Source organism: Schistocerca cancellata, chromosome 2, assembly GCF_023864275.1.
Source record: "Schistocerca cancellata isolate TAMUIC-IGC-003103 chromosome 2, iqSchCanc2.1, whole genome shotgun sequence".
Taxonomy (NCBI): Eukaryota; Metazoa; Arthropoda; class Insecta; order Orthoptera; family Acrididae; genus Schistocerca; species Schistocerca cancellata.
In genome coordinates this window covers 176,063,281-176,089,849 of record NC_064627.1, presented here as the reverse complement: position 1 = coordinate 176,089,849, position 26,569 = coordinate 176,063,281, and the positions used below count along the sequence as shown (strand labels likewise).

The following is a 26,569-nucleotide window of genomic DNA, read 5'->3' as shown; positions in this document are numbered from 1 at the left end:
TGTAACATCAGCTAGCTACACATCCAATAGGCTTCAGTGGGTGAAAAGAACTAACTCTATTGTAGAATTACAGTAAAGTCGTATCTACTGGACAAAAATTCCTCCATATATAAAAATATAAGGCTTTGAGCGAAAGAAAGGTATCAAAATTATCATAAATTAAATATGACCTCTGTTAACATCTTCAAATAAATAGCCATGCGCAGACTATTTCAGTGGAAATCCCACTGTTAGAAGTGCCTTGGAATATTTACTAGTGTTAGCAGGCTAGCAATATTTTGTGGTATCATCATGATGTCAGTGAGTTAAAATTTTTTTTTCTGTTTCTTGTTGAAGTTTTATTCTAAGGAAGCATATTTCATGCAAGTGGTATGGTAGAGATAAAGTAGGTAAGAAGAAAAAAAAAGTGCCATAACATAATTTTTTGAAGCTCTCTGCACCCAGGACCAAGATGTGCAGATTATTGTTCAGGAAATGGGGAATGAGTGTTGCCCCTGCTGATTTCCTGTTAATCTCATCATTACAAAAACATTTTATTTAGTGTATTCAGGCCATTCTGCTTTTCTAGCTGAGTGGTAATTTTCATTAATTTTTGTGATCATTTCATGATTCTTTCATATATTTAGATACTTGCCTGGTTTGACCCTACATTAAGATATTGCACCCCGTGGTACAAATAAGAGATGTCCCATGTAGCAGCTGTGTGCTTACTGTGTTTATAATTGAATTAGAAGCTGATTTTGATTATTTTCTCTTTTTTCACCAAGCATTTCAGTTATTGCAGAATCATGAAAACATCTTAAGAAAAATAGAATCTCACAAGTGTATGCACTGTCTGGCGAGATTAGACCATAAATAATGTGCAGTAAGGCACCAGTGATATAAAAAAATTCTCTGACCAGTTCAAAATGTGTATGAGTCAGTCCAGAATCATTTGGGCACTTTTTCTCACTTCAAAACAATTGGTGCAAATATAGATAGTAAATTGTATTTCCATTAGAAAATTCGGGGTAATAATTACGGAACTATTTGACTTTTCAGTAAACATCCTGTACAGTAAGACAGAACTTCTCTCTCATTTTGTATATGTAGTGTTTTTCAGATCTTGCAATAAATACTTCGTGTTAATGAAAAAATGTAATGCCATTGGAAAATATGCTTTGGTGTAAATAGTAATACAGAAGTGGCTGGCCAGGCTGATGAAGATTCACAAACTGGGATATAGTTATTTCGTATGATAATTATGTGCATTCCCCACTTTTGTTAAGTTACTCATTCTTACAGCTATTTACAGTTTTAACTTTTTAGAGATTAGATGCTTCCAGAGATTCAGTACACATTTTAATTAATTAAAACATTAATAATTGATTTGACAATTTAAAATGGTGATCGAAAAACTTTTGCTTGTGAATAGAGAAACTAATGGATCATACTTATGTATGTCTGTATAGTAGGGATATATCTAAAACAATGATACAGTTTTTCTTTCTTACTCTGACATATAAATAATACAGCTTACAAAACAATACACAGCCATAATTATATGTTGCATATTGTAGACAAAATTGCTGTAACTGGTGTGGATTGGGTAGGTCCTCACATTCAATCACTGCAATGTATTCCCTAGCACTATTTTACATGTTACTGTTTTTCTTTGCTAGTTTGTATACATACCTTTCACATTTTTGTATCAGCACTTTAACAGTTTCATTTATATTTTTCTCGTATTATTTTCTGTTTACCAGCATAAGAACAAGTCACTCTCTTTTTAAAATTTTTTATGTTTTCATCCCATTCGGTCAATTTTAAGTAAAACGTGTGATTTGCTTCTAACTGGTAATGTTGCATTTCTGATTTCTTATCCTTTTACTTCAGCTACTATTGCACTAGAATGTTTTCTTCTGCTTCATGGTAGCACGTATCATTTCACTGAGTAATTCCGTAGAACAAGTTTTGTTAAGTGGTATATATAAATATGCAAGTGTTGAAATTCCTTGAAAACATACAGTATAGCTCACACAATACTTACATTAGCTGTGAATTGTTTATCATGTTATTTTTACAATGAAACAGAGGCAGAAAATAGTACATCCTCAATCTAAAATGTTCCATTATTATATAACACGTATAAAAATTAAACTCAGCCATGTATATTGTCATTGACTCAGAGCTTTGTGACATCCATAAGCAAACCCCAACAGTTATTGCTTACAGTTCACTTCATCCCAATGTATTTACTGATCGATTTACCTTTTGCCCCTCTTAGGACATGGCCTGAAGCTGAAGCTGATAAGGAAGCTACAAGTGGTTCATCAAATTATCTTTCATCCCAGACTTCAACCAATCGACTGACTGACAACAAGGAGCTGTCACAGTCTCAACGCAGCATATCAAGTATGTAGTTTTTTGCATGTACGCCAGTTTATTATGGAAAGCATAAATAGCTACTCACCACGTAGAGGAAGGCAGGCACAATGAAATGTGGTGCACATTTAAGCTTTTGGGCAAAATATGTTCTTTGGAAACAGAAAGCACCCACACGCCTTCACACAAACACAACTCAAACACCCATGGCCACTGTATCCAGCCACTGTGACCTGACTGCGACTGGACCTGCATCTGATGGGAGCAACAATCCGGTGTATGTGGAGGGGATAAGTAGGAGGCATGGGTTGGGGAAGGGGAGGGATAACAGGGTAGAAGTGAGGTAAGGTGTTAGTGCTGCCTGTGAGACAATGGTGGGGATGGAATATGAATGTTAGGTGCATGATTGAGACACTGTGCCTGGGTGGGAGGGGGGGGGGGCACAAAAGGGAGAGGGGACAAGTAGAGAAGGGTAATAGACTAGTGGGTGTGTTGAGAGTCATGAAGGATATGTTGTTCAGAGAGTTGCCACCTGCTCAGTTCAGATAAGCTGGTGTCATTAGGGAGAATCAAGATGACACAGGCTGTGAAGCACGTCATGTTGAGCAGCTTGACCAGCAACTGGGTAGTCGAGCTATGTCTTGGCCACAGTTTGTCAGTGACCATTCGTGCAGATGGACGGCTTGTTAGTTGACATTCCCACATAGAAAGCAGCACAGTGATTGCAGCCACTGTGGGCTGTAGAAAGGGTGAGAAGGATAGTGGGTAGGATTATCCACATTTCAGGGCACGGCAGGGGGAAGTCACGAGGCTGGTTGAGAACGCAATCCAGTTGCTCCAGTCCTGGGACTAACTGAGTGAAGGGGTGTGCTCCATTGTTGCTGGACAGTGGACATGTGGGAGATGCTATGGTGGAGACACAAAGCATGGGAAATTTGTTTTTGTACAAGGTCGGGAGGGTAATTTTGGTCCATGAAGGCCTCAGTGAGATCCTTAGCATGTCTGGAGAGGAGCTGCTTGTCACTACAGATGTGGGTGGCTAGGCTGTATTGAAGATATTTCTTAAGATATTTCTTGGTATGGAATGGGTGTCAGCTGTCGAAGTGGAGAAATTGTTGGTGTTTGGTTGGTTTGATGTGGATGGAGGTACTGATGTAGTCATCCTTTAGGTAGAAGTCAACGTTACTGGTCCTTTGCAGTCGTCACCTATGAACAGATCCGTAGTACAGTAATGGGTAGCCTCATCACAGCATCCTATGCCAACTTCTTCGTGGGCCATCTAGAGGAATCTTCCTAACCATTCAGAATCCCAAGTCCCTCACATGATTCAGATTCATTGATGACATTTTCCTGATCCGGACAGAGGTTGGGGACACCCTACCCACTTTCCTCTAGAACTTCAACACTTTCTCCCCATTCTCTTCATTGACTGTACAGTACACGGTGGAGAGTAGCCTGTACCACTACTAGTCGTTTTCTTTCCTGTTCCACTTGCAAATAGAGAGAGGGTAAAAGATTGTCTGTATGCTTCCATATGTGCCCTAATTTCTCTTATCTTATCTTTGTGGTCCTTACACACAATGCATGTTGGTGGCATTGGGATTGTAGCAGTAAGTTTCAAATGCCGGTTGTCTAAAGTATCTCAATAGTGTTTCTCAAAAAGAACATTGTCTTCCCTCCAGGGGTTCCCATTTGAGTTCCTGAAGCATCTCCGTAACACTTATATGTTGTTTGAACCGACCAGTAACAAATCTATCAGCCCGCATCTGAATTGCTTCGATGTCCTCTTTCAATCCAACCTGGTACGGATCCGAAACACTTGAGCAGTACTCAAGAATAGGTCGCATCAACGTCCTAATACGCAGTCTCCTTTACAGGTGAACCACTCACTCCTAAAATTCTCCCAATAAGCCGAAGTTGACCATTCACCTTTCCTACCGCAGTTCTCACATGCTTTTCCATTTCATATCACTTTTCAGTGTTACAGCCAGATATTTAAATGAGTTGAGTGTGTCAAGCAGGACACTAGTTATACCCCCACCCTGTCCTTCCTTTATGTTGCCTCCACCTCAAGGATGACAACATCAGTACCTCCACCCATATCAAACATACCAATCACCAACAATCTCTCCACTTGTGACAGCTGCCGCCCATTCCATACCAAGAAGGGTCTTACGCACAGCTTAGCCACCTATGTTAGTCATATCTGTAGTTATAGCAGTCGCTCTCCAGATATGCCAAGGGTTTCATTGAGACTTAGCAGCCTTATTATGTCCCCTCCACGCTCTCACAGGCAGTATTAACACCTTTCCTCACTCCTACCCTGCTACCCTCTCCTCCCCACCCCAGGCCACTCTCCTTACTCCCACCACCCACACCAAATTGCTGCTCATGCCAGATGCAGTTCCAGTCTGCATTCAGTATTTTAGCTGCCACACTGTTGTTGTCCACAAAATAAATCAGCTGATTAATATATTTGTCAGATATTTTTTCTTGATATGAATCACATGTTACCTTATAAAACATTTTAGTATCTAAGACAGTGCCACCCCTTCATATCCCATTAGTAACACTCCTGAAAAAGAACATTCCCTCCCAGAGTTATTAACTGAATATTTTCCTAATTTTAATGCCTATTTGGGCACAAGCTACACTTCCTTTTGTGTGTTAGTACTACCTATGCAGTTTTTTTATATTGCCTTCCAGGAGGTGCACATTTGTTTCTTAACTTAATGTAACTTACATTTCTTACACTTTTCCTTATGCAGTTTTCCTCTAGCCTCAATTCCTGTCAAAGCTCACATGCTCTTCCAAGTCTGTCCTAATGTAGTGTTCTCCTGTATTACATATGTTTCTGTCTTACTCATTGAGTGCTACAGCATTTTCCTATTTTGCTACAGGTTATGTTTAGACTTGAAATGTCTAGTGTTTTACCACCGAGATATCTGTCGACTGAATACCTTTGAATTATTATCTGTTTACTTGTCTGCTATGTTTAAAATCGTGCTTTAAATTGCTCATAATTTTTGTGTATCTGCCTTGTGTCTCATATGGGCATGTCATTTGTGCGACAGTTTCCACTTTCCTTCTGTGAGTCTTACTGTTGACATGTACTAGAGGTAACAATTTCTAATAATCCCTGTGTGTACTGTCATAGACCCAGGGGATACTCTAAATTTTTGTCGCAAGGGATTCTCTAAATTTGTATTGCAAAATCTGCATCCAAATACAGAATTTTGAAGACATTCTCTGATAATATATTTTATACTTTTTGTTGCAGGCAGTACATCAGAGAGTGTTCTACAGAAATTTCGCAAAAGCTTTGCCTTTAAATTTCACAAGAAGAGTGGCAGTAAAGATGGCCTTGAGCTTGGCTCTAGTAAAGATGGTGAAGGTGATGTTGAAGAGGAGAATTGTGCTGATGATGAATTAGCTACATCACAGTCACACGAACAACTACCACAAGAACCCACAAAGGAGGAAACAGGATCAGATCCTAAGTTCAAGTAAGCTAATTGCTGTGTGTTCCTGAAAACAGATGTATGTTTGTTACATTTTCTACAGATGGTCACAACATATATAATATTGTTACTACTACTATTCTAGTTGATGTTGTTCATCATGAATTTGGGATATAATTCTCATTGTTGAGGACATTGTTGTCTCCTCCCTGGTGCTGTCATGAGGCTGTTGTAAGAAAATTATTGCAGCAATCTGATTATTTGACTAATTCAAAGATGTGAAAGTTTATATTGTTACTGGTGTTTCCTGTCATATAGGCACTGAGGAATATGAACGTTATTGTGCTTACAAGAGTAAATTTATTGATTATTTTTGTTTTATTTCATTTTTTCTCCCACAGCACCAGTGCTTGTGAGCTCTGGAGACAGCCATTGACTCTTCAATCTTACATCATGCAGCTGGTATAATTTGTTCTAGTTTCTTCTACCTCCATTGTTTCATTCTTTCCCACAACTTATTTTCTTACTATTCTTATTAATAATTTTCATTGCTTCAATTAAAACTTCTTCAATTTTAGTGGTATTAGGAACAATAATGTAAGAATTTTGATCTACCTGATTACAGCCATTAAACTCTTATCTATTTGTTCTGCATTATCTTTTCCTCTAATACCCGAACACTTCTCTCCATTTTGAATATGTCCTTTCTATTATATTACGTAATTTTTATCTCAGTTTTACCCTCCCTGACTCTTCCCCATGACTATCTCATATTTTACCAACTTTTCATGTACCTTTCATTTGTGTATCCTTTAATGACCTGAGAATTTAACTTTCATTTGTGAGTTACTGATTACTGGCAACATTATTTTGTAATGTAACTCTTGACATATATGACAATAAATGTGTCTTGATACAACTTGTTTGACAAGGGACATAATTTAGGTTGAAGTACGTATCCATGTACTGCGGGATTTGTATGAGTATAGGTCTCCTTACCCAGATAAACTGTCTCATGCTAGTACGCTACAATGTTACTCTATAAATGATTGCTTCAAGGTGATGACTTGTTTGGGAAGCATGGAAAACGAGGAATTCTTGAGGAAATTGAGTTTACTGAAATAGCCATGTAAATTCTTAAAGACTCATGCAATTCTGGGAGAGATTCTGGGGTGTTTGAAATGTTAATAGCCAGGGAAAAAAGTTCCAGGTCATTTTGTTACAAGTCAGTCTGAAGTTCTCCTTCAGAAACAATTGATTTTGGAGCCACACAAGGAAAAATGAAGAAGGGCATTGAATTGTAATTTTTTTTAAAATCATGGGTGCCTTATAATTGCCTGTGGGTTCTCGGGCTCCAGGTCCATTTCCTATTGTATGATTGTGAGTGTAGTGGAGCGTAACATGCATTTGGTGATTCGTGATTGACATGAAAGTAAGAGTGGCTTTTTAATTTATGATGACCACCACCTACATTCTGAGTATTACACCTCTTGACCTGCTATGGTCTTGTCGAGAAGTTCTCCTGCCACCTTTTCATTGCTCAACCAACCTAGAGTGGTAGGGTAGCATGGATTTTGGGATTGTCTTCTAGTTCATTCATTGTAGATGTTTTCACCACTAGTTTTGTTAATTCTGAATAAATGTGTGTTTTTAAATTACAAAAAATATAAGTGTGGATCCATATCTAAATATGTATGTTTTGTGGATAAAAATTGAATATTTCAGCTTCGGTTGTTTCTGACTACTTTTGGTTGCAAAGTAGTACTTTACTGACTTTCTCACAGTGTTGTGCTTTAAGGTAAGGAGTGCGATAGTGTGAAAATTGTCCAATCTCAAACGTCATGTGGTGTTGCTGTCAAAGCCTGTTGATACCACATTCCAGCGACAACAGTTCAAAGCCTGTTCCTGTGAGAACTTGTATTCATGGTGATCACACAATGACATAGCGTGGCACAGAGTGGTGACAGTTAACAGTAATGAAACCATTTCTGCAGGCTGTAAAAGCTTATAACCTACAGAGTTTTGAGGAAACTGAAAATCCTAACTGAACTTTTGGGTGATTAAACAAAGTCATCATCCTGTTACGTGGAACAGATGTAAACTGCTATAATCTGTAAACAAAACAGTACGATGTTCTGTGTCATGAAAATATTGCTTGTTTGTAGGTTTGGCCCTCTGGTATGGAGATCGAGCAAAGAACGCAAGAAAGGAAAAAAGGCAGCCAGAAATGCAAAGTGCAACAGTGGCGACAGCGGCATACAAATTGAGGTAAAACTTTAGCTCTTAAAGAATCAATAGGAGTGCGTTCCCATGCTGGAATGAGCAGAGTGGAAGAATTGCCCATTGAATGTGTAGTGAACTACATGTTGCCAAAGATATTTCCTTTACCTGACAAAATTTGTAGCACGTTACCTAAATTTTGAATTAGGGCTTGTGCAACTGAGCAAGGTGGCGTGGTGGTTAACACAAAATGCCACCAATAGCTTACTAAAGGCATGTTTACACTGATTTCGAAACACGTTTTGCGACATTGTTCACGGCTATTACTGGATTGCTGATGTTTGCAACATGTTGTCGACCTCTTGGCAACACAAAACCAGTAGTCTATGGCTGTGTCAGTACTGATCAAAGGAACGTTGTTCCTGACCTGCTACCACTAAATGCTGCTATGCAGTGATGGTGTTTGTTGTTGCTCTGTCTGTAGTGCTGGTATTGTATTTACGTGAGTTTCTTTATGAAATGGAGTGGGAAAGAAGCAAAATTTGAGAATCTGTCACTCTCTCTGAAGCAGAGGAGTGCCTCTGACACATTCAGAGTCATAGTTATAAAAATATTAAAACAGAAGCAAGACTTCCTACAAAATGCTATATTGCTTCACATTACCATCAGTGATGTAAACAAAAAATTAAGTTTCTCATTTCTTAGTACTGCAGCAGTGATAACAACAACAACGAGAGGATTTGTTATTTGACTTCGGAAGAACTTGCTGTAGGCGAATTACATGAGCTGTCATCATATGAAAGGGTGGGGGGACAATGCTTTATACAAGACAGAGATGGGTGTACATAGGAGGCAGCAGTCAGTAGAAAATGTGGATGTGGAAGGGGGTATTGAAAATGATTACTACTATTAATTTAAATAAATAAATTGCCAGTTAAATATATCTTCTTTATCTGGGGTCAGTGAACTGTGTGTGAAATATACTGTATATAGCATTTAAAAGCCTAAATTAGGCTCCTAATTTTTAAAATATTCTGGGGCAGGGGGTCAGACCCCCTTCTATATTTGGCATGTGAACTGATAGCTCTTCTCTAGGTTGACAGCTGTGCTCTGATGCAGTCAGAGGGTTTAGTGAGATTTGGAGGGGTAATTTCAGCCATGAGGATCGTCCCTATGAGTGTTAGAAGGTGAACGTGCAAATTTTGTAATTCATATAGCCTTGTCAGAGACTCGTCTCGTCAGCATTGTGTTGAAACATGCACTCTTCTTGTGTTGAAACATGCACTCTTCATCCCTCAAAGCAGCATTAGAGGAAAATGGAGTACAGAATAAAAATTACAACCCGAAAGTGCAGACACAGTGTAAGCATCCTTCCGAGACAACCAAGCACTAGCTTTTCCATATATATATATATATATATATATTTACTCATTTGTGAAGTGGTTTTCAGGTTAATGGATGACAGTGTAAACACTTTCTACTCAACAGAATGCTTATGACAGCCCTATGCTATGAAATATGTAATGTCTAGAACCAGTGAACACAATAGCTGGACTAGCTACCAGTTTCATTTCAACAGTTTTGTTAATTTTTATTAATAGCACAATAAACAACATTTGTAGTTTTCTGTGATTAAATTAATAATAAATTTAGTTTTCGTTAGAGGATACGTCTGGTTACAGATGCTGCCTGGCTCGGCTCATGTTACTGGAGGTGACAGCTCTGAATCACACGATACTGATCACCTTGTTGATGATGAGCCCCTAGATGAAATGGATAGCCCGCCAGCTGTAAGTAAAGAACATCTTATTTAGTTACTTGCTAAATGTTGTGCCACATAGGGTGGTAACAAATTATTGAATAATATAATCAAGCTATATTGTTTTGCTGGCATGATGGAACATCCATACTTCTTTTTCTCAAGCATCACAAAGAGGGAAAGTTGAAGTTTTCGTGTTGGCATTTGACTGCTTGTACTATTCAGTAGGAAAAGTGTTTCTTGTTGCTGGAGCTGATGATGACATTACCAAATAATAATATCTGGTTTGTGCTTAATACATAATGAAGAAATATTGTTGTGGTTTCCTAGACATTAAGACAGGTATTTGGTCATATTACTCTTCCTACGGTGTCACTGAGGATGAGAGACACACACTATCGCAACTAAGGGAGCATATTCATCAGAGAAAAGATGCAGGAGGTGCCCAAGCATTGGTGAATAAATGGATATGTGTAACTGGACAAATTGACTCATTGGCTAATTCTACAACTCATACTGAAGGCGAGGAGGAAAAGGGACTCATTTTCCAAAAACATTGGACCTGTTATAGTGGCATACAAACATGTAACTGTATTTAAATACATTTTGTGAATACCTGTAGTGGAATGTGATTTGCATATTCACTATTCACCGTGAAATTGGTGATTAATGTCACAAACCGATCTTATAAGTGGAACAAGATACAAACTAACAAAATAAGTCACACAAATTTTGCTGTCAAAAAAGTAGTATAAAGAAATCTAATTGTTTAAGATAGAACAACTGAAACCAGGCTGTAAGGTTCAAATAAAAATTATGTAATTGTAGTTGTTCAAGCTTTGAAATAGGTTCTCTATCAAGAGGTAGGAAAATATAGCGAGTAGAAAGAAAGGGATGAAATTTAAAATTTTAAAACATGGTAGATGAAGAGAGGAAGTAAAAGTTGTTTCAAGTTTAACGGAAATTAAGACTGTATTAATAGATATAGAAATTCTGGTTGTAATATTTATTTTTATTTGGTTTTGTATTGAAAACATTTTTTTCTGTAGAAGTGGAATTCAGAATTCATTGGTTCAGTGAAAATTAGAGATGCAATTTTATCAAACTGAATTTGGTGTCCATAATAAATGTTAAATATACCGTTCCCCGTGAATAAGTTGCACATTATGATATCATAGCTAAACACAGAACTTACGAAGATGGCTATGCACATGACTGTTGAGGTAAATCAGATGGGTTAAGGTATGAAGATACTTGAATGAATTTACAGTCTACAAAAATGCTTGTAAATCCAGTTTTTAGGCCACTCTATGTGAACACTGAGGCAATCCTTATATGTTGGTTCTTCTGATACGTTCACAGTTACATATAACACAGTTAACTTAACAGAAAACTGAACAAGCTTCAGAAATAATTTCTAGGTAGCAGTTCCCACTATTGAGGATTGAAGCAGTGTAAGTTCCACATCCGTTTGTTATCAAGGGAAACTTTTTTTTAATTTTTTTTGTAGGCAGACATACTAAATAGGCTAATGCTGCCCATTATCACATCATAATACTTTCCTATGTCTTCTCCACAGACCCACGGTTGACATAAAATTTGTCTATTCTGATCCCCATCTTGGCCAAAACAGAGTTAAAAAAACTCTGAAAGACATCTTTTTACAGTTATATATCTGTCAGAGCTAAAAATGAGCACTTGGGTTGACCATCATGGTACTGATTTTTACTAGTTGCGTATATAAGAAAAATTACTTCATGAGACTTCTGAAGAAAAAGAAAAAAGAACAAAATTCCATATGTGTTAATAGTCTTTCTTTCTGTTTCTTTTCTCTCTTTTTAAGTTTTTGTACTATTGCTGAAATTCTAATGAAAGAAGGTTTAAATAATTTTGTGTCAGTTCAGTTTCAGGTGCAGATTAATGCATTTTTCATTAGATATTGCTCTGCAGCAGTGAAGTTAAATTCAATGTCCAGCCTTAGTAATTTAGGTTTTAGTGATTTTCATGAACTTTATCAGATAGGTATTGAAATAGATTATAAAAGAACAGGGCTGATATTTACTCTAGTAGGAGTATTTTACTAATTATTCTACTGTAGCAAGGCTTTCATTAATTATGATTATATTTTTTTAATTCCCATCTGTCATTTTGTTATAGTGTTGATTTTTTGTGAGAAGACTAATATTTTATAAAGGCATATTTTTCTACTCTGCATTGTAAAGAAAATATGGCAGTGCTTGTACATGTCAGATGTGGATTACTGTAAACCAATGCAAAATTATTTCTCTTCATTTAGGTAAGAAGAAGAGTAACAAGTAGTGAAAAGTCATCTCGACCACAGTCAGAAGTTATTCAGCAACTCCTCATAGATAAGTTTAAGGTGAGCTGACACTTTTCATTTGAATAAATCTTTGAAATGTATAGACCCAAATACTTTTCAGTGTCTGCGCCAGGGAACATAAATAAAAGACGATCAGTTTATTTACTTCATTGTCATTACTGTAAGCAAAATGAAATCCGTGTAGGGATCTTTACACTTTCAGGGAGAATGAAGAAAACGCTAAATAATAAATGATATATTACACACATAATGCATTTCATGTCACTTGCATCTAAACTGATAGATATTGATTACTAAAATAACAAAATGTCTTGCAACAAGACAAAGGCTGTAAGGTTAAGTTTCTCACTACATATTTACCTGGTATTAGCTGAATTGTGTGTTATTCCCCTGCCATTTATAGTTGCTTTGGTCTTTGACAGGACTCACAAATCCAAACAGCACATAAGTTAAGAGATAAGGCAGGAAATAAAACAGGATGTGGCGTAATCATCATACGAGGTGGGAATAAGGCATGACAACTGCCTCCATTCTGTCATTTTTGAGACTTCTTTAGTGAAATATTGTGTATTGGCTAGTTTTCATGTGCATTATGTTTGCATAAAAGTTTGAATACAGTTATGAAATTTAACAATAATATGAGGACACTAAAAGGTAGTTTTTTAAACCATGCTTTTAAACATACTTTTATTTCTCCATAATCTTTGTATTTTGGCAGAGAAATTATATCACAAATGTTAATCCTAAAGAACTTCTGCTTCATTTAATGGAATTTTCAGTTTTCATATGTTGTATTTAGCAAAGGTGGGATCTAACTGCTAGTTACAGAACACACACAAATCTAGTAACAATGATGTAAATAACAAGAATTAAATGCCAAAGTGCATGAAGCCTTTTGAGAAAATTCATTGAGTGCATGTGTTCTCAGTTGGTGTTGTAATCATTAGTGATAGAAACAAATGTGTCTGGTGCCACAGCATCACTGTAGGATTAGGGATGGAAAAAAGCTGTGTGTAAATTGAAATGAGGGAAATAATTTCAAAAACTCTAGTTCGTTTCTTGATAAGAACAATTTTTTTTTATTTATATAAGACACTGTTTTAGTACACAGGAAATTAAAATAATTCCTAATTGTTCTTTGTGTATAAAAATGAAACTGTTATGTATACGCTTATTGTCCATTTTTTGTGGATTATATTTTCATATGAAGAATCATACAACATCAACGGGCATCATTAAAGATGAGGAATGTGCATGATATAACAAAAGTTCAAAGCAGTTGTGTACATATTCAGTGCAAGGTTATTGAAAGTATGTCCTAGCAGAGAGTTATTATACTCTTGTGTTCGTTCATCACTGTTTGCATAATTTTTATCATAAGTGAAAAAGACAATCACTCATTTCCAGACGTATTCATTAGAAAAATTCTTGAATATTGTAATTGTATGTAAGTTTGGGAGATGACACAGGCAATGGGAGATGGCACAGGCTTCAGAATTCCATTCTTCATAAAATTTCTTGCTTGTTCTTTACATTTGCTAAAATAAACAAAAAAATTCAAGAAATGAGCGTTGTAGAAGTGGACTTATATCTGTAACATTTTTAGTGCAATCATTTGTTTGAAAAGTGGTAGACTGTTTTCTAAAAATACTTTAGATGTGTGTCTAATAGTGAGGACACAGGCAATCGCTAATTCATTTAAATAAATGTATATGGTGTGCCAGAGAAAAATGAAGGGATTAATGATTTCAGAATTACGAATCGCACCTTCGGTTATTTGTATGTCAAAAAAAGTACTTAATCTTCAAGGGTTTTTGAAGGTTTTCTGGATAACATGAGTTCATTAAAATACTAGTGTCACATTCACTCTTAGGGTGAAGCGTGGGTCTTGTCATAGAAGATACCAGAAATTGAGGACCTTTCTTTACTTACATTATTGTTTCACTCTCTGAAGGCATTTGTCGCAATCTTTATGTACTTTTGTTTAAAAATGTGTATCATTTGTATAGATTTATATTAAGAGAACAACATTATTACCTATGGAGTTTTAATTGTATTCCTTGATTTGGTTTTTGTAAGAGTTACTTTTGCTCTGATCTGTTACTATCAGTATGTGACAGAATTCTCTGGTAAGACTTATTTCTATTCCTGTGTTTGTAGGCAGATCTACAGACACGTGCAGCACAGCAGGGACGGCACCAACACGTCAGACGGGCGCACTCCGATCTTGGTGGTCAGCGCCTCTTTCAGTGGGACGTGCGCTCTAGCTATCGACGTATGTTTTCCACACCTTCACCCATCAAGATGAGGCCCCCACGAGCTAGTCCACCTCATCCTCGTCCGGCAAATCTAGAGCAGCCAGTACAATTACGGAAGTACGTCTATTCTGTGCTTTTAAAATTGCAATACACTATGTGATTGATGATGGCGACTTTGCGGAGTGCTGACAGAGCTAAAAACAGATCAACTTAATCCCTCCATCTTAGGAATAAGACTTTCAGTTTTCCCTCTGTTTTGAAAGTATGAAGAAATTAATTTTATTGAAGGAAAATTCAATAAATAAATTACGGGGCAGCATTGTTAGTCAGGAGGCTTGGTGCTCACTGCAGGTGGATCCCTTGTGCTATTAATGGGCATGATGCACATTTGTGAAAGAAAATACACAAAACTATAGCAAATGATTTTCAATCTCTTCATATTTATTGCTACATAATATTCCCTTTCTGATGGTCATCTCTGTAACATGCAGAAATCTCTGTATTTTAATCAGATAGAAAGTTACACTAACAAAAAGTCACAAATTTCACAGGTGGCAGACTATCATATTAATTTACACATCTCTGAAAAACATAATGGCTTCACATGTTAACAATTTGGCATAGAGAGCTACCTGATACTTGCAATTTCGCTGCTGCACCCAGACTGCATAAACAAGTTGAACCGAAAAATACTTAATGACACACAAATAATTTGCAGTTCCACAGACTTAGTAACTTCCATTATGACAGCTTGCTGTGTGCTGACTAAAGCTTTGTACTGCATGGGTGATATGGAAAATTACAATTTGGTAGAGTATAAGATTATTACAGCTTAGTTAATAATATAAAAGACAGGGATATTAGAAGGAACAGAGACACAGTAGGCAGTGGTGTAAGTTTGTTTAACAAAGATTAGTGTAACTACAAAACGATAACAATAATAGGTACTACTTTATGACGGTGATTTTAGTGTACACAGGGATTCCCAAAGGCTGTCAAAATGTTTCAAGAAAGTGAAATTTTTTAATTGGAATAGTTAACAAACCAACAGTATAATGTAACTGGATAGATAAAAAAACTACTCGCCAAGTGGCGGCAGGGCACATACATATAAAAAAAGATTTTACGTATGTAAGTTTTTGGAGCCAGTGGCTCCTTCTTCTCACAGAAGGATTGAAGGGGGAGGAAGAGTGAAGGAAAAAGGACTGGAGAGGTTTAGGAAAAGGATTAGAGTTTGGAAAACCCACTCAGAACCCCGGGTCAGGAGAAAATTACCGAACGTGATTAGAAGGAAAGACTGATTGTTAGGGACTGCACCGTAAGAGATTTGAAAACCTGAAATCTTGAATGTGGAAGTCAGGTTAATATGTAAGACAGAAATCACTGCTAAAACATCGTGCACGAATCGATTAGAGTGAAAAGAGAAGTGCATTATGTAACGGTGGGAGGGAGATGGCGAAAAATAGACAGGTCAGAAAATGAAAGATGTAGAAAACTAAAACTGAATGAAGAAAGGAGTAGTTACTGTGAAGATATGCTGAGACAGAAAAAATAATGAATCGTTTTTACTCGAATCCAAGCCGCACTTTTTTCCGGTTTTTGTAATCCAAAAAGCCGCCTGCGGCTTAGAATTGAGTGCAAAGTAAGCGGAAATTCTGAAAAATGTTGGTAGGTGCCGCCACAACTAACTTCTGCCGTCAGATATATGTAGCGCTACACGGGCATGCTTTGCAGGCACAAAGATAAATACTGGCGCCAAAACCTCTGCGTCAGTAAATAAATTCTAAAAAGGTGGAAAACAAGCTTTTTTCTCCGCCCCGAGTTTCGACCACTGCATTTTCATACATTATCCAAAGAAGTAAATACAAATTCCATATTGTTCATCTTCGAATGTACCAGCATTTCAATGTACTACGAAAATCCGACTGGCAAGACTGTTTGGGATGTTTGTCAATTTTTTCCTACTTGTGAGAAGAGATGGTTACTAATAGGAACTTTTATGAATTGTGAATCACATGCAGTAGGCCTATTCTCTTCACCATAAGAATAATACGAATATAAACATTTTGCCATGTATTCTTTAGTGTTTGCTGCTATCTCATTTAAATCCTGTCTGCCTAATAAACTACGAAAGTAGAGTGAGACAACAGCAAATGCGGAAGAATATACGTATCATGTCATGTTTATATTCGTATTATTCTCATGCATAATAGTGAGACAGTCAGAAATGAAGCATGGCAATTGACTAGATTTTTAAATCTAAGATGACCATAATTTCTGTGCAGAATGTAATGTACTAAAGAGGCGTCTGCAAAGATTTTCAAACGGAGAAAAATTTTCGCTAAACTCTCGTTCAGAACATCTTCTATCATATGCAGTCTATTATTTGGTTCTTGTTGATCATTATCAAAGAAAGCAGCAGTGTAAGTACCAACAAATAGCAGTCGCTTGCCATTGTTTCGCCAATGAGACGATTCCTCTCTCTCTCTCTCTCTCTCTCTCTCTCTCTCTATCTATCTATCTATCTATCTATCTATCTATCTCTGTCTCTGTCTCTCTTTCGCTCTTGTTTTTTTTTTTAAGCGGCAGTAGCACGCACAAAAGCAAGCCATCCACGAGCGGCGACAAGCCGTAAACACTCATTATCAGAATGTGACAAACAATGCATGCCACATTAAAATAATGCATTTTTAGCTTAGAGTGGCGTAAACACCTATAACAAAGAGAACGGCACTTATCAGATCAAAGAAAAATAAGCAATCGATTGAAACCAGACGAAGCACGTGAAAAAGGAAGGGTACCCGTATAAATACGGATGGAGCGCCTGACGCATAGCAATGGTTACCTGGTAAAGCTTAACTGCTAACCTTATGACTCGAACCAAACTACTGTATCTGTATCGTCATTCATTCGACCTAAATTGTGTCTCATATTACAATGGACCAACTTTGTTTCAATTTGGAGGTGCGGCCTAAAACTTTTCTCTCCACTTGAATTTCGAGTCTCAGATCTCAGGTGCGGCTTAGATTCGGGAACATTTTTTTTCCTTGATTTCGAGTCTCATTTTTCAAGTGCGGCTTAGATTCGAGTGTGGCTTAGATTCAAGTAAATATGGTAAACTGAGGCCATGTGGGTGGCAATAATTTCCACCTTCAGAGTTCTGAGGAACTGGAGTGTTGGGAAGAATCCAGATAGTGCTGTGATGAAACGGGCATCGAGGTCATGATTGTCATGTTGTAGAACAAGCTCTGCAACAGGATAATGTGTGTTGCTAGTATATACCCTCTGCCTATGCCCATTCACCCTAAGTGATAATTTGGTGGTAGTCATGCCGACGTAAAAGACCTAACAATGTTAGCATATAAGCTGGTTTATGACATGTCGTTTCACATATGGCTCTCCCTTTGATAGTATTTTTTTCCAATTACAGGGCTGATATAGGAAGTGGTAGGAGGGTGGATAGGACAAGTCACAGGGGTAGGAGCCATAGGGTAGGGAGATGAGTGAAGAAGGAGCATAGCGTCTGACAAGGACATTGTGGAGATTGGGAGGGCAACAAAAAGGTATTCTAGGTGTGGTGGGCAAAATGTCAGAATGAATCTCATTTCAGGAGACAATTTTAGGAAATTGTGGATAATACTGAGTGACAAGTGGTGTGCTATGAAGTTGTTTTTTTGGTGTGCTATGAAGTTGTTTTTTAGTGGGATCAGCAGTACCAGCACTGGATGTGACAGCCCTGGACATCTGCTTTTGACTTAGGGTGGTGGGGTAATTACATCTAGTGGAGGCTGAGGTGGGAATGGTAGTGTATTGATGTAAAAAAGTGTGCATCCGGACAAATATGTGAGTCCATACGAAAAAGATGTCAATGTATCTAAACCAAAGCAGGGGCTGAAGACTTATGGATCCCTGGAAAGCGTCCCATGAAAAAGTTGGCGTAGGAAGGAGCTATCCTTGTTCCCATGACCGTACTCCTGTTTTGTTGTATGTGTGCCCCTCAAAGGTGAAGTGAAAAGTATAAAGCTGATTAAGGTGAGCAGGGAGGGTGTCATAGGTTTGGAATCAGGTGGTTGCTGACTGAGGAAATGTTCAGCAGCAGACAAACCATTTACCTGGGGGATGTTCGTATAGAGGGAGGTAGTATCAATGGTGACAAGCAAGGGGTGTGGTGGGAACGGGATGGGCACAGATTTCAGACAATCTAGGAAATGGTTAGTGTCTTTAATATAGGATCAAAGTCTTTTTACTATGGGTTGCAGGTGTTGATCAACTAAGGCAGATATATGTTCGGTGGGTGCTTGAAGCCAGCAGCTATAGGGTGGCCAGGATTGATGGGTTTGTGGATCTTAGGAAGAAGGCAAAAGGTGGGGTGCATGGTTTGGTTGGGGCAACAAGTTCTACGTATTAAAGTGTTTGCCTTGTGAGAGGCTTCAGATTTTAAGGGGGGACTGCAGGTCAGTTTGAATCAGTGGGATGGGATCTTGATGGCAGATGCTGTATGTAGAGATGTTAGACAGCTGGCGTAGACCTTCACTAACGTACTCTGTCAGTCAAGCACCACCATGATAGGTCCTTTGTCTGCTGGGAAGATAATGATAGAGTGATCAGGTTTTAGGTAACGCAAGGCCTGGAGTTCTGCTGAAGACAGCTTAGCTTCATGTTGTGGGGATCTGAGGAAGGGTTGTGGAGCAATACTGGACGTGGGGGAACTCTTGGAGGACTTGGAAGGGATGATTTTGAGATAGTGGTGGTGAATCAGGTCGGGATTGTGGTCAGAACTGTTCAAGGCAGGTTTCAGTGTCAGGTTTGCTGTTGTAAACGTTTTGGCATTGGGTTGCAGAGTGATGTTTCCAGTTGACATTACATGTGAAGAAAAGTAGGTGCTTCACATGATTAAATGCAGGTTTCTGGCTGAAAGTGTTTCTTGAAAATTTGTTCTTATAACCTGCCTGAAACATTATATAGGCCATTTTCTGGCGAGAAATTCTCACCCACTCTTTACCTATTGTAAACCATTGTCAGTTCTTAAAATTTTTGTATGATTTTTTCTGATTTTTTCCGAATTTTTTCCTTGCTTTTCTTCCGTTTTTCTGTCTTTTCCACACTGCTTCTCTTTTTTACCACTCCCACCATTTCTAAGACTCCAAACCATTCTCTCTTGTTGTGATGAATCCCATCACATATTACATCCATTCTTTTCAAAAACATGCTTTTGCACTATCAAAACTAATGTCCCACTTTCTGTTTCTTGAAACCTGCTTGTCCTTTGAAGTTATTCCCAAAAGCTTAACAATGAAAGTCCTTATTTCTGGATGTAATCCTACTGTACACCAAGATCTTTTACAGGTTCAAATACAGCAATCTTTTACACGTACCCAACTAATCTGAGACCTATATGCCCCATCTAGCAATTTCCACTCCATCACACTTTTCTCCTTCTACAAAATCATACAGTTATCTGCCACTCATATTTCCTTAGTGGTATCATCTGCCAAGCCAACTTCGAACTGCAACAAAATGCCAGACTTCAGCTCAAAAAGCCATCCCACCTTCTCCCTCCCTGTCCCTCTGCAGCTACCTAAAGAGCCACACCATCAAGTCCCACTCCTCCCCTGAAAACCGGGCTTGACCAACACGTTAACATCCCACATCCTTCACCACTGCCTTCCAGACCAATAATAATTCATAATCACAAGAACCAGTCACAACAGTACAGTGTTCGGAACCTCTTGTGTGAAGCACTCTCCCCTCCTGAATTATCTGTATTATACAAGGGTCTCACTTGAGCCATAACCTGCATTTAATCTTGCTGCTTTGGTGAAGGACCCTTGAACAGTTCTGACTGTGATCCTAATCTGATCCCTTCCAAGAGTTCCCCACATCCAGCATTGCTTCACAACCCTTCCTCAGGTCCCCACAACGTGATGCTAACCTGTCCTCTGCAGAACTCCAGGCTTTGTGTTACCTAAAAGCTGATGACTCTATCATTATCCTCCCAGCAGACAAGGAATCTACCATTGTGGTGCTTGACTGACAGGAGTATGTTAGTGAAGGTCTACGCCAGCTGTCTAACATCTCTACATACAGCAGCTGCCACCAAGATCCCATCCCGTTGATACAAACTGACCTGCAGCCCCTCCTTAAAACCTCAAGCCTCTCATGTGGACAAACACCTTAATACATAGAACCTCTTGCCCCAACCGACATAGTTGCTGGCTTCTAGCACCCACCAAATGTATATCTGCCTTAGTTGATCAACACCTGCAACCCACAGTAAAAAGACTTTGATCCTATATTAAAGACACTAACCATTTCCTAGATTGTCTGAAATCTGTGCCCATCCCGTTCCCACCACACCCCTTACTTGTCACCATTGATGGTACCTCCCTCTATACGAACATCCCCCAGGTACATGGTTTGTCTGCTGCTGAAAATTTCCTCAGTCAGCAACCACCTGATTCCAAACCTATGACACCCTTCCTGCTCACCTTAATCAGCTGTATACTTATCAACAGCTACTTCACCTTTGAGGGGCATTCATACAAACAGAACAGGGGCACGGGTCATGGGAACCAGGATGACTCCTACCTATGCCAACTTTTTCATGGGTCACTTTCCTGTGATCCATAAGTCTTCAGCCCCTGCTTCGGTTTAAGTACATTGATGACATCTTTTTCCATATGGACTCATGATGAGGATGACCTGCTAAAATTTGTGAAATAAAAATCTTCTGCCAATTAAATTGCACATGATCCTATTCTGAATCACATGCCACTTTCCTTGATGTTGGTCTCATCTTCACTGAAGGCCAGCTTCATACTTGCGTCCACATTAAACCTACTAACAAATAACAATACTTACAGTTTGACAGTTGCCATCCTTTGCGTGATGTTGGTCCAATTCTCACTGAAGCCCAGCTACACACTAACCTCTACATTGGACCTACTAACGAACAACAGTACTTACATTTTGACAGTTGCCATCCTTTCCATGTCAGATGTTCACTCCCATACAGCCTCACCATTCGAGGAAAACTTGTTTGTTCGGATGTAGACTCTTTCCAGCTATAAACCACCATTCTCACCTCAGCCTCCACAGAATGTAATTAACTCACTAGCCAAGTTCAAAAGCAGATTTCCCGAGCCAGTAGCCAATAGCTGTAAGGCCATGGGCATTAGGGATGTTAGTGTAAATGGAGGTGACGTCAATAGCGATGAGCAGGGCACTGTGTGGTAAAGGAACAGGAACTTACCTTACCTTTATTGAACACTACCTTTCCCAACGACCCATGGATCTTAAACCAACAACCTCCTTTTTAGTCGCCATGACTAACTATACCCTCACCCACAATTTTTTCTCTTTTGTAGACATTACCTACAAACAAATTCTGGGTATGGCTATGGACACCCTCATGGCACCATCTTATGCCAACCTATTCATGGCCCATGTAGAGGAATTCTTCCTTAACACCCAGAATCCCAAACTCCTTACCTACCTGGTCCAGATTGACTGATGAAATCTTCATGATCTGGATAAACGGTGAGGACTCTCTATCCACATCCCTCCGGAATGTGAACACCTTCTCCCCATTCACTTCACCTGGTCCTAGTCAGCCCAACAATCCACCTTCCTCTATGTTGATCTCCACCTTAAAGATTGCTACATCAATACCTCTATCAATATCAAACTTACCAACCACCAGATATATCTGCACTTCGACAGCTGCCACCCATTCCATATCAAGAAGTCCCTTTCATACAGCCTAGCTGTCCATGGCTGTTATATATGCAGTGACAAGTGGTCCCCTCTGAAATATACCCAGGGGTCTCTCTCAGGCATTTACAGACCGTTATTACCATCCCATCCTTGTACAAAAACAGATCTCCTGTGTCTTATCTTTCCGCTCACCCACCACCTCCCTAAGTTCCACCGTCTGGCCACAGAGGAGCATTCCCCTGTGACTCAGTACCGCCCAGGAAAGGAGCAATTGAATTACATTCTCTGCCAGGGTTTCGACTACCTCTCGACATGCCCTCAAGTGAAAAATGTCCTCCTCACTACCCTTTCCACCTCTCTCACAGTGGTATTCCTTCACCCACCGAACCTACACAATATCCCCATCCCTCCCTGCAAAACCCCTGCTCACAACACCTTGCTTCATGGCTCATATCCCTGTTATAGATCTAGATGCATGACCTGTCCCATACATCCTCCCACCACCACCTACTCCAGTCTGGTCACAAGCATCACGTATCTCATCATAGGCAGGGCTACCTGTGAAACCAGTCATATGATTTACAAGCTAAGATGCAACCACTGTGCTACACTCTATGTGGGCATGACAACTATGAAGCTGTCTGTTCGCGTGAATCGGCATTGACAGACTGTGGCCAAGAAACAACTGCAACACCCTGTTCCTGAGCATGCGGCCCAACATGACATTCCTCATTTCAGTGACTGCTTCACAGCCTGTGCATTCTGGATCCTACCCACCAACACCAGCTTTTCTGAACTGCACAGAACTCTCCTTCCAATATACCCTATGTTCCCATAACCCTCCTGGCCTTGACCTTTATTAGTCATTGTCCTTACCAGTCTAGCCTCCCCCTGTTCCCATTGCAGTACTACACAGCCCTCTATTCCACTAATGCACCCAGTCTTTTTACTTCTTTTCTGCTACCGCCCCCTCTCTCCCCCGCCCTCCGTGTAACCTCTCACCAGCACCTAGCTCCCCCACCCTCTCTCCACCTAGTCCCTACTTGCTCCCACTAGCAGCACTTCACTATCCCCCACCCGTACCCTGCTATCCTTTCCCTCCTGCCCCAGCCTCCTCCTTACCTCCACCCAGTTGCCTCTCCCATTATATGCTGCTGCTCATAGTCTGGTTTCAGCTGCCAGAGACCGTGGTCATGTATGTGTGAGTTGTGTTTGCATGAGTTTGTGTGTTTTTCTGTTTTCTATTGTGAACAAATTTTTCCAACTCTGTTTGTTGTGCCTATCCGCGACTCAGGATCTCCGCTATATGGTGAGTAGCAACTGTCCTCTTCATAATATTGGTACTGATAACAAAATGAGATAAGACAGAAAAAATATTAACATTATGAGTGGCATAAGAAGAAACAGGATAGTCCAAGTGCAGTTCTGTCTCATAATTTATAAAGAAACTGATATTCTATTTCAGTCTTCCGTGGAACTAATTGTATGCTATTCCATGAATCCCATAACAGTATAGTTTTCTTAGCAGTAAATTATGACTACTGACATCAAATGCCTTTGATAAATCAAAAAACGGGCCACAATTTAATTCACTGTTATATATGAAATTAGTGATCAATTTTAAAAAGTTATATATGGCTGTGTGACTGACTTACTTTTCCTAAAACTGTTTTGTCCATTAACCAATACTTGTTTTTTATTGAGAAAAAGAGAGAATCTTTTATACATTATCCTTTCAATTAATTTTGAAAAATTGGAGAACAGTGATGTAGGTAGGTAATTAATGACATCAGAATGGTCATCCTTCCTGTAAATAGTATTTTTTGTTTTTGTGTTTTAATGGGAAGACTCCTTTGTTAAATGATACATTAATCATGATGTCAGCAAGCCGAGACTATGTATTTTGCACTGTGTTTTATTACTTTGTCTGGATTCCCATCACCACCACTGCAGTGAGTGACTAAATTCAGTTTGATCAGGATTGGAGGGCAAATACAATGAAATGGATACCATTTTCACACTTTTATTACCCTGTTGAGTATTTATGGACGTATTTGAGAAATTTATTTATGTGCAGTGGTCACATTGTGCAAATTCGAGTGTCCTTTAGGCAAATAGGAAGAAAATAAGTTTGAACCACATAAAGAGCTTAAGACATCAAGTGTCTTAAACAGATTAGAGCAGCAAAGTGATACGCAAGGGTACCAATGATATTTGACAGATTTGTGTAAAGGTTTGACCTTCAAAACAGAAATTATTGTGTCACAAAATATTTACCACTTGCCAAATTACATATTAATAACACAGGGCACGGCAGAAACAGTGACCTGTTTTAAATGGTGCACCATTGTTGGACACGGCTTCCGAGGGAGAAGGTTGCGGTATCAGAGCATAGTGTGGTTCAAAGCCTCAAGTATAAGTTTTTGGTCAAACGAACGACGTGTGTTCCCAATTGAAACGGTTTTCAAATGTAGTGATTGTATCATAGGAATGTAACATTTGTATTGGCAACATGTTGACGTTGGTCATAATATTAAGTTCTATCCCAGAAGTCTTAGGAGATGTCTTTAGCAGTTAAGAGCAACAGCATCTGCAACAAATCAGTCATCACCTAACAGACAGTGAACAGTTTGTGCATTGGACAGTATTGCATCAGTGATAGCTGCTTTTCAGTGAAGCCCAGTGCAATCACTTCATCAGCATTCACATATCCTTAACATCTTGAACAGAAGTGTGCAATGGATAATGCATCTGGATAATTATTTCATCTTTGCAAGCTCCAGCTGATGTAACAGTTATTGCCCAGAGACCAGGAAGCAAGCCACAAGTGATGTATGCAGCTTCTGGAGATGATCAACAGTCAGTCCCATTTTTTTCAGTGATTTTAAGATGTCTGATGAGGCCCTTTTTCATGAATTAAGACTATGCGCAATCAAAACTATAGGTACTGGATGCCAACCAATCCTCATCAAACACATGGAAGGCCAGTTCAAAGTGCCAAAGGCACTCTGTACTCTGTGTCTGTGCTGGGTGTTATCAGTCCATACTTTTCTGAGAATGGTGCAGGTAGTACTGCCAAAGTAATGTAGATATATTGTTATGTTGCAACAGTATGTAATGCAGGAAATACATAGAATATTCATATGCAGTATCTGCCATTCTGAGATGATGGTACAATCAGTCACACTGCCGGATTATCCATGACAGCCTTACACAGAATAGTTCCAGTCTGTCTGGTTTTCCACTTTGGTAATGTCAATTAGCCACCACATTTATCCCATTTATTGACTGTTGACATTTCTCTGTGGGGATTTCTGAACCAACAACTATGGAGCACTTCAAAAACAACATTCATGCCAAAATCAAACCAATAACAAGCGACACTCTTTGCAAGGTTATGACAAGTGTGCATGTTCATGCCGAAAATTGCATTGCCAACAGTTGCGGCCTCCTAACGGAGATAATTTATAGCAACTGACTTGTCTAATAAAATGGTATGAAGTGTTCTTTCAAACAATGTAACCAATAATGTACAACTTACATCTTAATGATCTGTTAAAATGTTCAAAATAGGTCATTGTTTGACACGCTCAGTAGTTATAATACATCACATGATACCCCATGGAATGTGAAAATATAACTAACCAGTTAGCTTTTTTCATTACATGTTGTTGTTGTTGTGGTCTTCAGTCCTGAGACTGGTTTGATGCAGCTCTCCATGCTACTCTATCCTGTGCAAGCTTCATCATCTCCCAGTATCTACTGCAACCTACATCCTTCTGAATCTGCTTAGTGTATTCATCTCTTGGTTTCCCTCTACGATTTTTACCCTCCACACTGCCCTCCAATGCTAAATTTGTGATCCCTTGATGCCTCAAAACATGTCCTACCAACCAATCCCTTCTTCTAGTCAAGTTGTGCCACAAACTTCTCTTCTCCCCAATCCTATTCAATACCTCCTCATTAGTTACGTGATCTACCCACCTTATCTTCAGCATTCTTCTGTAGCACCACATTCCGAAAGCTTCTATTCTCTTCTTGTCCAAACTAGTTATCATCCATGTTTCACTTCCATACATGGCTACACTCCATACAAATACTTTCAGAAACGACTTCTTGACACTTAAATCTATACTCGATGTTAACAAATTCCTCTTCTTGAGAAACGCTTTCCTTGCCATTGCCAGTCTACATTTTATATCCTCTCTACTTCGACCATCATCGGTTATTTTACTCCCTAAATAGCAAAACTCCTTTACTGCTTTAAGTGTCTCATTTCCTAATCTAATTCCCTCAGCATCACCCGACTTAATTTGACTACATTCCATTATCCTCGTTTTGCTTTTGTTGATGTTCATCTTATATCCTCCTTTCAAGACACTGTCCATTCCGTTCAACTGCTCTTCCAAGTCCTTTGCTGTCTCTGACAGAATTACAATGTCATCGGCGA

The 26,569-nt window shown here is 38.9% G+C and overlaps 1 protein-coding gene across 1 annotated transcript in view; it reads left to right on the top strand.

Moving 5' to 3' along the window:
* The window catches only part of LOC126152233 (spermatogenesis-associated protein 13), a 142,888-nt gene that overhangs the window by 84,866 nt on the left and 31,453 nt on the right, over nucleotides 1–26,569 (top strand). The window contains exons 4-9 of the mRNA XM_049915994.1: nucleotides 2,267–2,394; nucleotides 5,645–5,870; nucleotides 7,991–8,093; nucleotides 9,728–9,835; nucleotides 12,101–12,184; nucleotides 14,306–14,520. Of these exons, the coding sequence (XP_049771951.1) occupies nucleotides 2,267–2,394; nucleotides 5,645–5,870; nucleotides 7,991–8,093; nucleotides 9,728–9,835; nucleotides 12,101–12,184; nucleotides 14,306–14,520 (864 nt within the window). The remainder of the gene's footprint in view (nucleotides 1–2,266; nucleotides 2,395–5,644; nucleotides 5,871–7,990; nucleotides 8,094–9,727; nucleotides 9,836–12,100; nucleotides 12,185–14,305; nucleotides 14,521–26,569) is intronic.